The 14,567-nt window shown below is 33.0% G+C and overlaps 1 protein-coding gene across 2 annotated transcripts; it reads right to left on the reverse strand.

The window, feature by feature from the left end:
- Nucleotides 1–11,773: 11,773 nt before the first annotated feature.
- Nucleotides 11,774–12,798, reverse strand: LOC108985869 (protein NBR1 homolog). 2 transcript variants are annotated; one of them, XM_018958325.2, is made up of 3 exons: nucleotides 12,740–12,798; nucleotides 12,534–12,633; nucleotides 11,774–12,376 (listed from the first exon to the last, which is right to left on the reverse strand). In XM_018958325.2, exons 2-3 carry the CDS (start codon nucleotides 12,552–12,554, stop codon nucleotides 11,930–11,932), a joined length of 468 nt encoding a protein of 155 aa, XP_018813870.1. In that variant the 5' UTR covers nucleotides 12,555–12,633; nucleotides 12,740–12,798; the 3' UTR covers nucleotides 11,774–11,929. The 2 variants fall into 2 exon arrangements, with proteins under 2 accessions (XP_018813870.1, XP_018813869.1); XM_018958324.2 differs by lacking the exon at nucleotides 12,740–12,798 and having other exon boundaries at nucleotides 12,534–12,722.
- Nucleotides 12,799–14,567: the final 1,769 nt, after the last annotated feature.

Below are 14,567 nucleotides of genomic sequence, written 5' to 3' on the forward strand. Positions count from 1 at the left end.
TAATCAAATCAAACCTATATGTTGTTTGTTGTAAAAATTAGTGATTCGGCAAGAACACCAAATGCAGCAAAACGTATCAAGATTGATTCAAGAAATCATAAACAAAAACACAACCAGATTGAGAAATAAAAGAACTGAACGAAAATACCAAGAATACGAAGATTTAACGTGGTTCGATCCTTTCGGATCTACGTCCACAGGAAAAACTGGCCAGAGATCGTCTTATTCAAGCTTCAAATCACAAGGATGTACAGATTACAAGATTTAGGTCATCTGTATGACCTTAACTCTCTCAATCTCTTTAGATTTACAAGTTTCTCTCATGAAAACCTTCCTCTCTATTGAAGCCTCTCTCTGTCTCTCTGTGTTCTCTTTTTTTTCCCTTACGGCTACAGTGACCATCGTATGCCTTTTATACGGCTACAACTTCAGCAACCCTAATTACTCTGATTCAAACACGTGGGCATATGCTAACCGATAGATTACAACAAAGGAATCAGAATACTAAAGATAGGTGAAGGCACGTGGTCACTTCTTTGACCATTAGATACAAACCAGTGTGTCGCGAAAATATAGAACAACATGCCATGATGATATATATATATTATATATATATTCAGCTTTGCGCTATTCATCATCTTCACATACTACATACCATACTTATTTTAATTTTTTTTAATTTTATTCTTCTTAAACTAATTGAGTTCTTCTATTTATCATCCATATACTACACATTTAGTATATAAGAGAAAAATAAATAAATAATTATGTGTGGTGTGTGGTGTGAGGATGATGAATAGAATTTATATGTGTGTGTGTGTGTGTGTGTGTGAATATGTATTGTATTGTAGATAATTTGGTGATTTTATGCTATATGTAGTGTGCTTTAATTTTCACATTAACAATATCCATGACGTACATGCTCTAGCGCATCAAGAAATGTTATTCATTATTAAATTCATCTTTTTAATGTTATCAGATACATATATCTACGGTGGACCACGCTTATATTTGCACTACAAGAAATCAGGCCTTTTCCAGCGATTTTAAAATCGTCACAAAAAAATTCGCTGCAAATAGAGGTTATTTCCGGCGATTTTAAAGTCGCTGCTTAATTTTCGTTGCGAAATTGAAAAATCACTGAGGGAAAATATATAATTTGCTTTTGCGGCGACATTTATATCTTTTGCGGCGATTTTTGTCGTCACAATAAAATTATAAAACTGTAGCGGTATTATTTTGCGTCGATTAAAGAAAATCGCCGCGGTATTAACTATTTGCGGCGAAAATTGTCGCTGTAAAAATACATGCTCCCATTTTAACTTATTAGCGGCGAGTCAAAAGCGCCGCAAAAGCTCATTAAATTAAATCCCCCGCGTTAGGTTTTCAATTCTCATTTCGTTCCCTCCAGCCATCTCTCCCCCTTCCCCCTTTCTCTCCGCAGTCCCTCTTCTCCCTCAACCCTCCGCCGCACACAGCCCGTCGCCAACGGCCCCAGCAGGCCACCGCGAACTCACCTCGACGGCCACCCCCTCCTTCTCACCCCCATCACCAACCCACTTACTCTCTGGTTCCCACTTCCGCCAAAGCGTACGACGCCAAGCCCCTGATCACTTGCATCTCGGCTGTCCATGCTGCAGAGCCCTCGACCAAGCAGATCGGCTCCATTTGAGGAGAGGGATGGTGTGAAACTGCCGAGTTACAAAGGAGACAACATAAATGGAGATGCTTTTAATGAGAAATCAAGGATTCCGGACCCCTAGAGATTGATAAGGGCTTATTGCCAATCCGCGGCGACTCTGAACCTTCTTAGGGCCTTCGCCACTGGAGGATATGCTGCAATCAGAGGATTAGCGAATGGAATCTTGATTTTGCTGAGCACAGTGAGCAGGGAGATAGGGTATGCTTTCTTAAACCTATCTTGGTTTAATTTCTCCACACTAAACGTGAGCTTGTCAAGTTTTAGCTTTTGGTACTTTACAATATTCAACGAGCCTGGATCATTGCGTGAAAATTTGAAGCATAGCCTAGAACGTGTGTACCCAAAAAACAGGAGAAAAGATATCATTGTGCTTGTTCATAGTCTGGTGTTTTGTGAGTACCATGCCTATTAGATAGAAACAGGAGAAAAGATATCAATTCAGTACTGAATTGATCATTTTCTTAGTAATTTAGAGGTTACTTAATTTTATTGCGCTCTAGAAGGAAATAGATTGCTATTTTCATAGGGATTTTCTCAGTTGATTCATAAGCACTAAATTAGCATGGATTTTCTTCTAAATACAATCTCATTTGATTAGAATTGGTGATTGGCTTATATTTATAACGTGAGCACGTGCACGTGCGCGCACACACCTTTTATTTGTTCTCTGGCTTAGATGAGATGTGCATATCTTGTTTTGAACCATGTATTAATCTGAATCTCTTAATTGTTCATAAGACATTACTCTTACATTTTTCGTTTGCACTATTCTTTTTTGGTATTAGACCTGAGTCATCTTCTTAGTAATGAAAAAGAAGTTGGTCCTTTTGGTATTCACAAAATTTTTTCTGGTCAGCTTGCAATTTGCCTATTAATTATTAAATTGTTCCTATACTATATAGTATATATCTTAAACTATTTTTTGTTTTTCTTTCTTTGTCTACAATTTGCATGTGGTCCTATCACTCGAACCAATCAACCATGCATATACTATTAATTTACATGTATTAATATTTATTATTTTGTTTCTTTCAAGTCTAAGAAGAAATTCATGTGCAATTAATATATATTAATGTTCTATATATAATATGTTAGAGTAGTATTACTTTTGCAAGTAGCTTTTAGTTTAAATATTATAGGTAACATATATGAGGACGATTACAAGGACTAAGACTCCAGCTTGCACTTCTTGACCACGAGTTTGATGACCTAAGTATTTTCATTTTTGTTGAAATGTATTTGTTAGATTTTTATAACGGGGTCACCTCTTGGAAATTGATGGTCCACATGCACATAGCAAGGCTATGTTTGTGTTCCAGTTTAGGTTGAATTTCAATATGTGATTTTTTCTGTGGATGAAAAGTTCTGTTCATTTTGGTTCAGATTATGATACTCTCAGAGCACTGGACTCTGATAATACTTCCACAACTCCTTCGATGAATGATGAAGATATAAATGCATTACCAGTTCACAAATACCAGGCTGCTGGCTCTCAGAAGTAAGTTCATTTATGAGCGGGAATGCGTCTTTAAGCATATGGCAACTCCTTTTTAGTCTGCAGTTATCTATAAATTGATGGATCTAAAGACTGATATCAACAATTCAGAACTGAACCTAGGCTTAGTATGTTCACCTAGTGGAAAGTTACTAACTGCTTGTTACAATGACTACGTTTATGGTGAAGAAAGGAATGAACATCTGATTCCAGTTGATCCCAGTTGATCCCAGTTGGTAATGGATGAAGGGGTATTGAATGAACATTAATGACTACTGATTGGTTATAACTTACCAAGACAATCCTTAGAAAATCTTCTCTTTTATTTGCATCACTTAACATTGGAGTTTGATTAAATTGGATGGGTGGAGGAATGCATTCTTCCACAAATGCACAGGGAATATTCATGTCTAAACTGCTGTCTATTATAATTTATGTTAGGTTTTTGTGAATTAACTTTGAATTTGACTGCTACTTTGCAAAAGTTATTTATAAAATTTGTGCCAACCTGGATGAGTGTAGGAATCTTCTCTTTTATTTGCATCACTTGACATTGGAGTTTGATTAAACTGGATGGGTGGAGGAATGCATTCTTCCACAAATTTGGCTACATCACATTTCAATTGGGTGTTGCCATTGTCAATGATTTCAAAAGTATCGAAGGAGACAGAGCACTAGGACTTCAGGTACCTCCAGTTCTCCATTGTCTCTTACCCTTTGGTAATACGAATTATTGCTATGTTGGCAACAATTTAGAATTGACCATCTTAGAAGATGCTTTCATAAACTTAATAATGTCGTTCGGGCAGTCACTTCCAGTTGCTTTTGGAGCAGAAGCTGCCAAATGGATTTGTGTTGCCTCTATTGACATAACTCAGATCTCTGTAGCTGGTAAATCATTTTTTTCCTATTTCCAATATTAATCATTTTTTTCCTATTTCCAAAATTCGCCTTCATTCCATGATGAATTTATATGATTGCATGTTATATTAATATTCATTGGAACTTCATCACTTACTCCAGTTGAAAATGAAATTAGGACTTATCGTTTATATAAAATTAAAAATTATATATTCATTTTAATTAATTAACTAACAATTGTAATTAGGTGCACTCCTTACTGTCGATATTACGGTTCAACCATGAATATTTTCTGTTTTGTTATTTTATTCTTTGCCCATTTGCTTCTAGCTACGATACGTGCTATATCCGTAATAAGCACTCTGCTAATACCATTTTTTTTTTTGTGCACTGCAGTTTCAGTATTTCTTCAAGGACCCTGTTAAGTATGATGTTAAATATCAGGTATAATATTCAGGACTCTTATGAAATGTGAAGTTACTGCCAAAACGAGCTTTTTGAGAATGAGGCTTCTACTTCTGAATAATTATTTAATGAACTTGATCGACTAGCTAGATAGCCTTGTAATTCATTATGTCACATGACATAACACAGACCTCCAAAACGACCCAAATAGGAGCTTTTTATGAGGGGATCAAACTCCTCCATGCCTCATGTCAGTGTGTCACTACTTCCCTTCACTTGCATGAATTCAGGCATGTTAGTGACCAAAACCTTCACTTGAAGAAATGCTGCAACAGATGCCAAATTCGTTTCAATATGGGAAACGGATTTCCTTGCCTCAACCACTTCTCCCCTAAGCATTCCTATGTGAGAAACACATTCGTTCTGGTTTTGACAGTTTTGTGCAAGTTTGTGACCATTTGTTGTTGGCAAAGCAGGTGTTGATATGTGAGTTTGGGGTGACTAAAGTGTAAAATATGAGGCATACAAATCGGTTTGGTGTATGATAAGTCTAATCACTTGCTATTCCATAGAACTTAATGGTGCTATATCTATGCTGTTGTTTTGTGTTATGACATAATATATACTTTGTCTGACAATATTCCCACAAGAGGTAAATCATACGTAATGGTGCAACCGAGTTTTACACAATCTGTGGTTTGGTTTCACCATCCACATATATTTTTCCTAGATTATTGATATATGTTGATCTATCAAGAACTATGTAAAATTCTCAGTTACGTGTGTGTTCCTACAGAAGTTTGAAGCCTATGATTCAGGAGGTGCTGTCGTAGCTGGAGATAAATCAAATGAGGTAATATTAATAAAGTGGTCCTGCCAAATTTATGTATCAATCCCTCATTTTAGCTCTCTTGTAGTTTGTAGAGTGGCTAAGCATCCTGGGCTCAGACACGCTGTGTCTAACATACATTAATTTGAGCAGTGATAACTACAAATTTTTTTTATCGCAGTACAATTTGTAATCATTACAAAGCATTAATAGATGGTCAATTGATCCATTGCAGGCAACCCTTGTACACATGTATTAACACTTGTTAGAACATTATAAAATGAATAAATTCATCATTTTCTATTTATTTAAACCTTTGGAACAGTTAGTAATATTAACAGAGTATCATAACAGTTAAATGATAGTTTAAACTGAAAACAGTTCGAATATTCTGTTCATAGTGTCAGATGTAATGCCACTTTTCACTTATTATGTCACGTTTCCTTTTTTGACATATTTAGTATCCATTCCCGACACTCTCCAATACTTATGTCATTCAGGTCCTTGTCCGTGATATCTGGATATTTGAGAAATCTCTCTTTCATTCTGGAGAGCTTATTGGCGTCTCTGTGGGCGGATTTCACATAAATCTCCTTGATTGAAGTCTGAGATCGACCGTGCTGATGAGGATGATTAACTGATGCTAACTATAATGCTTCTAACTTTGCAGAGTAGCAGGTGCAGAGATGCCCTTGGTTATCCCTCATCTCAGTTTCATTTTTTTAATTTCTCAGTTTTAATTGTCCCTCATCTGCAGGATAGATTATTATTATTTTTATTATATCCTTTTGTTCTCCTTTTGACAAGCCATTTCACATTACAGTAATGCCAAATATCTGTTTGGGATCAGTCTTAGGTAATTACATGTGTAGACTGCATATTTATACTGTTTTGTGCATTTTTTTTTATTTTGTGAAACATCTTTTCCGGCGAGTTTTGATCGCCGGAAATAATTTTTTATAGCAGAAACTTATTTGTGGCGGCATTAAATCGCCACAATAACCTTTTTGCGGCGAAACTTACCCGCCGGAAATAATTCCTAATGGCGATACTTTTAAATCGTTGCGAAAATAATTCATTATTTGCGGCGATTTATTAAGTTTTTGTGGCGATGGATGTCGCCGTAAATAGTTTCTTGCAGCGATTTTAAAGGCAAGTCGGAAGGCCTTTTCTGTCCAATTTTTTGAACATTTCCGACAGACTAAAATCGCCGGAAATAATAGATTTTCTAACGATTCTTTCCAATCACCACAATTGATCAAAAATGGCTTTAGGATTGTGGCGAACCTGCAGCGATTTATAAATCGCCACAAATGATCAAATGTAGCGATTCTGAAAGGTATTTGCGACGATTTTGAGCGCTGCAAAAGGTCATTTTTCTTGTAGTGTTGTGACTTTTAACATTCATTTATAATTTCTTTGGTATCATGCATCTCTATAATCATCTTAATGCTTATTATATGAGAATTTTTCTAATATGAAGTATGATCAGCATGCATGTTTCAACGTAAATAACATAGCTAACATAAAATAATAAAACTATAATATGACATGCATGGCATAATGAATGAAATACACTACATAACTATTTATCATGCTCTACATATTTAACATCACACCTTGGCATATAAAAAGGGCTTTCAAGAAATTAATGGCTTTACCTACTAATTTAATATACTAGTATACGATATTTTGAATTAAGTCTACGATGGTGCTACTTGCCTCGTAATGTTAATCCAAAATTGTAATCGTTGCACCTTAAGGAGGATGTCAAGATGACTTGATCAATTCATTTCAAATCAATTATGGATGGAATTTCTTATTTTTTCAACTTTTTTTAAAAAGTTAAATCCATTTCAATATACTTCATACATTCAAACACACATTTCAATCTATTTACATAGCTATGTTTGGAAGATGAACCCAACTCAACTCATCTCAAACCAATAATGATGAGACCCATTATTCTTTTTTAACTTCCCATAAAAAAGTTAAACGCATTTTAACATATTTCATACATTTTAACCTAAAAAATTAAACTCATCTCAATCTAAAAAAGTAAAGATCTACAAAATACTATTATTCACAATTCAACTTAACTCATCTCAATATCCAAACGTAGCCTAAACACATCTCAATAACACCCACAAATACTACTATTTACATATCAACTCAAATCATCTAAAATTACCTCAGTATCGCCAAGACCTGCTGGATACAAGATTAAGGGGTTATTTGAAAAACTAATCTCATCATCTCGTTCACAAATTTCTCATAATTCTCTTACCAAATATTACTAAAACATAAATACTTTTTAATTTCAAATATTCAATTTTTTCATCTAATCATTATATCTTTCCAAAAATTCCAACAAAACATAAAAAATAATACTATTTTTTCAAATTTTAAAAAAACATTATATTAAAAAATTATATTTTAACAATATTTTAATTTTAAAATATTTTTATTCATGTTTTTTTTCTCTCATTTAACAAAATCCAATTAAACATCTTAACTCAAAACAATTCATTATTATTCACATATTTTTCATCTCATCAAATTTCTCAAGCATTCCCTAAAAATTAGTGAATATAGGAGCTAAATAAACACATGAAGTAGGTGAGTCCTCATTTGGACGTTAAGTTAAGATGATATTATGAGATGATAAATTTGTGAATAGTAGTGAATTGATTTATGAATAGTAATGAAATGATTTAAGTTAAGATGTTTTATGGAGATTTGAAAAATGGGAGAAAAAATTAAATAAAAATATTATAAAGTTAAAATATTTTTACAATATAATTTTTTAATATAATTTTTGTTTTGAGATTGGAAAAAGTTGAATTGTTTTTTATATTTTGTTTGGAAGTTTAAAAAAGTTGTAAGTATTATGTAATGATTAGATAAAAAAAAATTTAATTTAAAATTTAAAATTGAGAAATATTTGTGATGTTTGGATGTTGGGATGGAATAAGATGAGATGAAATGAGACCATTTTGCAAACTAGAGGTGAAAACTAACCCTATTGGCGCGGTTTTTGACCAAAACCGATGCCGGAGGGGATTTGCATGGAACACCCAACCATACTAGCCGATGGGGGGAAGAAATACTGGACATATTGACTTTGGCTGTTCTCGGTCACCCTAGCGGTGAGGTTCATCTGAGAGAGTAGAGGAGAGAGAGAGAGAATTAGAGAAATTGAGAAATCGGAGAAAAAGAGGGGAGGGGAAGAAGAAGAGCTCAAATCAAAACGACGTCATTTGGTTTAAAATTAAATGGTGTCGTTTCACTCATATTTGTTTTTAATATGTTATGTATAAAATAACGGACATCGTTTCACTTGTATTTTTTTGTTTACTTTAGGTCGAAAACGACGTCATTTCACTTAAACTTGAACGACATCGTTTTAACTACTATATATATATATAAATATATGTATATATATTTATACAATGGGCTTGTTCAAACTGGAATCAAACCGGCTGACATTAGTTTTAAGGAATTTCTTTCGTTGGCCGAACTGTTCTCTACCGGTGTCTTCTGATTCCGTGCTCCTCTGTTGCGGGCCGATTTCGTCAGTTCTTGTTTAGCCCAATGCAAAGTTGCAAACCAAACGAATCCATTGTTCTCTCCATTTCTTTATCATTTCTTTATGGATAATACTAGAGCCATTATTGGGAGCTCCGACTAGGCTATTCTTTTTTTACATAGATATTTTTAACACTTTTAATATTTTTAAAAAATTAAAAAATACAACATCATTAAGAAACATTTTCTTAATCACGAAATAAAAAGGAATATTAGTCTTCCTGCTAGGAGCTCTAGCTTGTTTTTTTTATTTTTTATTTTTTATACTTTGTGATTAATGAAGTATTTTTTTAATGATGTTATAAATTTTTTTATTTTTTAAAAATATTTAAAAGTGTTAAAAAGATTTACATAAAAAAAAAATGTATTGTACTGACAATTGCAATTACACAATCGGTTAACTTTACCGATAACTTTACCGATAACTTTACCGGTAGGTCAAAGCAAACATCGGCTTCGACAGAAATTTTTGGAAAAACTCTGATTCCAACTTCAAATTCCGACAATTTCGCTTCTGTTGGAGTAGAATTGGAGCGGGCATCAAGTGGAGTGAGAGTGGGCGGAAGTTTTGCCCACCCTTAAGAAATCTGTAAATAGTAGTAAAACGACTTGTGAATATTACTAAAATGATTTGAGTTATAATGTTTTATGGGGTTTTAGGAATTGGGAGAGAAAAAGTTCAATAAAAACATTCTAAAGTTCAAATATTGTTATAATATATGTTTTAATATTATTTTTATTTTGGGATTTGAAAATATTGAATTGGTTTTTGTGTTTTATTTAGAAGTTTGAAAAATTGAAATGATTAAGTAATGATTAGATAAAAAGTTAAAAATAAGAAATTAAAAAATGTATGTTTGAGTAGTGTTTAGATATTGAAATGTGATGAGATGAAATGAAATGAAATGATCTCAACTTCCAAACATTAATCTTATGTCGAGCGGGCCTTTAAAATCTTGATGGTCATCTTCACAATCTTGGCATTTCCACTAGAAAGGATTCAATGCAGTGATTCTTTCCCTAAAATCACGCTGAAGAAAGGCTCAAATAATTATCTAAAACAAAGAAAAAGAAATTAGGCTCCAATGATTCTCTTCCCTACTGCTATAACTCAATCATATGCTTATAACTTTTAGGGAAATGATTTTTACTCTCCGTAAAAATAAAAAATAAAAAGGGTAAATCTGATATCACATGAAGATTTTACTTTTTAATAGTTGACCGAACTATTTTTCAAGGGGAGTGTATAGGGCCTATGCACCCTAGAACAATATTTAGCATTGCTTATATAATTATCATGAAATTTATTTTATCTCATTATAAACTAATCATTTTGTATGGGTGACGAGTTACACAATTAAATTTTTGAATTAGCACTGCGAAATAAGTAGCATGATCGTACACTTTGAAATATTATAAACTAGTCTCTTAAATTATTATAGTAGGTATAGTCATTTCCTTGGAAGGCCATTTTTATGTACCAATGTTAAATATGTAGGACATAATAATTAGTTATGTCTTGCATGCCATTCATTATGCCATGTCATTTTATAGTTTCATTATTTTATGTTAGCCATGTTATATATGTAGTGCATTTCATGTGTTATATGTCATGAAAGTTCTCTTATGATAAGCATAAGATGAGTCAAGATTAAGAATGATCAAGCATTAAGATGGCCATAGAGATGCATGTTACAAATGAGATTATGGGTGAAATTCAAATCCATAGGTTTAAACACGGTTCACCATAGATATGTATGATCAGCTTAACGATTTTCCTTGTGGACATAGGTAGTGGGACTGGTACACAACCTTTCACAAGGGTTAATGTGTATTGATCAATGAGATAAGTGAAAGTGAATTTTATATGTCATTCATAGAGTATGTAGAATGTCACGCTTTATGAGCATTTCAGATTTTAGTAAGTATTAAGCATGCATTTGTAAAGAAATTATTATGTTTATTATGTTTACGGTATGATGTGTTTCTTATTAAATTTTTTAACTCATCTTATTTTCATTTTATGTTTTTAACCAATCAAGTGAGAAAAACTATCAAAAGGAGTAGGCAAGCCACACTTAGACAAGACTGGTATTAATGCAGGCTATATGTCCAATAAAATTAGTTTGATTGGATTGAAACTCGATCTGATTATATTTCATTTTTTAAGACTTGGCTTATTTAAATGTTGTTTTTATGAATTAAGGAAATGTTTTATTAATGAGTGGTGCTACTCTGCTGCTCAAAGTACACCGCTCAACCGTACTGCTAGTTTAAAATTTTCATTTTATTTTTCTTCAATTTTTTTATTTATATTTTTTTTTATCATTTTAAAACAATTTTAAAAAATATAAAAAAAAATCAATATACTAATAATCACTTCCTTAACTTATATATTAAGAAAAGAAAAAAAACTAAAATACATAAAGCGTGAAAATGAAGGGACAAATAGAGTAGGCTAAGTAGCATTTTTCTTTATTAATTGTGCGAGTCTCTTGTCTGACATATTCTCTAGGCTACGGGAATGGGTGTTACAAAAACATGTTCTCAAGCACAGCACGTATGTACCCAATAAGAATTGTTAGCATAATAAAAAATAACCTCTTTTTTCCTCCTTATGTGACAATAGTGACATCAGTTTTTAACAATATTCTCAATGATAGAGTTAATACCACATCATAAGATAAAGATTATTTTAAGTACTAATTAATAAATAACAATTCTTGTATGAAATTAGAGTACATATATAAGTCACCATGAATATTGTTAATCGGTTCTGAAAACTAAAACACAATAGCATAAAATCACCCGATTATCTAAAATACAATACAATACAATATTACTTCACACAAATATTTCATCATGCATATCTTTCTATATTTTAGAAGCACACTGCGATCAAGACTCAAGTTGCCCTTGAGAAAAAGTAAATCATGCAATTACAAACACCAAGTTTCTACGATATATATAGTGCATTAACTTAATTACAGCACGCTTGATATGAAATCAACAAGCTCAACAAGAACTGGATCAGAGATAGCTTTAGAAACTATTCCTCCGAAATCTTTGAAAGTGCTTCATGTAGCAGGTCAAGTGCTTCCCGGAGCTGTTGCAGCACAGATTTTGAAACCTTAGCAACAACACCTGTTTCGATCTTCGGATATGGATGCCGGGTTTGAAGAGAAGTAAGACGTTGGGTAGAAATGCTGCTTCCACCAGATTGAGCATAGGATTCAGCACCTAATTTGTTGTTGCTCAGTTGCACATTGATCTTCACTACTTTCATGCACTGTGTAACCACATTAGACAGATCATCCTCATCCGTAAGTGTTACCACATCACCATCTTCGTCAAAATATGTCAAGATAAAGTCAGCATCAGCAGGGATATCAAACATACGATGGATATTTTTCCTCAAATCAGTCATGGTAAGTTCCGAAAATCCGTAGTAATTATAATCTACTTTCATACGCTTGAGAGTATCTCCAAATTTAATCTGTAGAGCCACATGAAGTACTAGCACTAATAAGATGCCGATCGAAATTTTTTATAACACAACAAATTAACCCTCTCATTTTTCCCAACCTGCATGCTGTCAGTAACCAAATGCAAAACTAATCTTAAAACAGAACAAAAACTTGTAAAAATCGCACCTTGAACGCCTCCGTCTCCATTGCTCAGAAACAGCGTCCAAGTGAGCTGCAAAGCAGAAATATTTAATTCCTCGCAACGCCCAACACGCTCTAGCTAGCCCTGAAAACAAATAAAAGAAAAGTTAAATAATCGTCTGGATTCTTAGCGATTAGAAGGCAGACATAGGATATATAAAAGAACAACATATAGGTTGATTTGATTATACCTTCGAAATTAAGAGAGCTAAGTCCGAATATCCTTTTCTATTTTTCTCTCTTCTTTTTCTTTAGCCTCGAAAGCTTTATGCTGGGTTAAGTACTTCTTTCTTTTTTGCAAAAGAAGATCCAAATACGAAAACGACAAATTATTTTTCTGTGGTTTTTACTTTTTTAAAACTCTTTACAGTCAGAAGTAGGCTAAAACTTGCTAGAAACACACTAACTTAAAAAAAAACATACATCATTTTCTTCCCAATCTTTGCTTTTCCACAAAAAGGCTCCAATCCAATGATTCTTTTCATGACAGCAACAACTCCACCCGGCCTAAGCACATAACTTTTACACTCAGAAGCTCTCAAATCTCAAATATTCATGAAATTATCCTTATCCAATTCAAGATATTTAATTTTGTAATTAATTATATATCATGACATTTTTCTTATCTCATATATCCCAATGTGATTTTTCAATAAATAAGGATCTACGATTTATATTCCATGTTAATTTTATTGAGAATCTTCATGTGATTGAAGTGCTTCACGAAGCTGTTGTACGGCACAGATTTAATTAAAAACTGATCAGCAACAACGGTTTTGATATTCGAACATATATAAATGCTGGACTTGAAGACAACTAATTGAATTTCTAATAGATCATCGAACATATGAGTTAACAGATCCTCATCAAGACTTTCAGGAGGCGCCGCTGCCTCACCACGTACAGATAATTTTCATCAAAAAGTGTTACTACGTACATCACCATCGATCTTAATTTGTCAATATACATGTAAGGTTAAAGTTAGCATCAACAGGGATATTATTAAATGAACCAATTAGGATGATCTTTTTCCCTCAAACCAGTGCAGCCATGTTAAAATCCAGTGTCCCATGATAAACATAATATATAAGATGCTTGCTATATATTCGCCTTAGGACTTAATACTCTCAAAAGATTAGTCAAGATTATATTTAGAGTTGAGTTCCTTGAAATTGTTATCAAGCCCGACTCCACGAGTCACCCAAAAATTAAGGTATCAATACGGGACGGTATTTAATGCACTTTTATCATATTCAAAGAACATTTAGCCCATAAGACAGAAGAAATACCAATTTCAGCTTGAAAACTGACCCATGCATTTTGATATTATTATGTTGTGTTTGTTGATCCGATAAAGAAGCAGCCCAATTACGTTTAGTTACACAAAACACCACCTCCTCCAGAACTGGAAAGGGCTCATCAATTGCTTCCTTTTTCTTTTTCTTTTTTTTAAAAAATGACTTCATTAGTAAAATACAGTTGCTACAGAAAGTTGATGTATATTAAAATTGCTTGCAATAATTGCAATATATATCAAAGTTTTGAATACTCATGTTTCGGTGACCGTTTTGGATAAGGTATTGATAAAATATTTCGATACCGGTATCGTTTTGTGATAATTTATATATAGATAAATTAATTATATATGTATAAATAATATTTTAAAATAGCATCATTACAAGTCTTAAAAAGTTAAAACATATATTTATAAAACTCAATAATACTTCTAAGTTCTCAATCCAACTATTAAAAAAATAATCACTCATCTTCATCACAAAAAGAGGAGTAGAGATTTGATTTCCAGCTTTCGAGAAAATGAAATTAAAAAAAATTAAGAAAATAGTTTTCAGATGTGAGAATTGGAGTGAAAATTACGAAAGTATACTAAAAATATAAAAATCCACTAATTTCGACCGGTACATCGAAACCGGTCAGTATTGACCGAAACGCACCGGTAATTGACCCAGTAAGAAACACATACATTTCTTGTACCGGTCACTATCCCGACACGGTAAATAT

The sequence above is a fragment of the Juglans regia genome, chromosome 2 (genome assembly GCF_001411555.2).
Source record: "Juglans regia cultivar Chandler chromosome 2, Walnut 2.0, whole genome shotgun sequence".
NCBI classification, from domain to species: domain Eukaryota; kingdom Viridiplantae; phylum Streptophyta; class Magnoliopsida; order Fagales; family Juglandaceae; genus Juglans; species Juglans regia.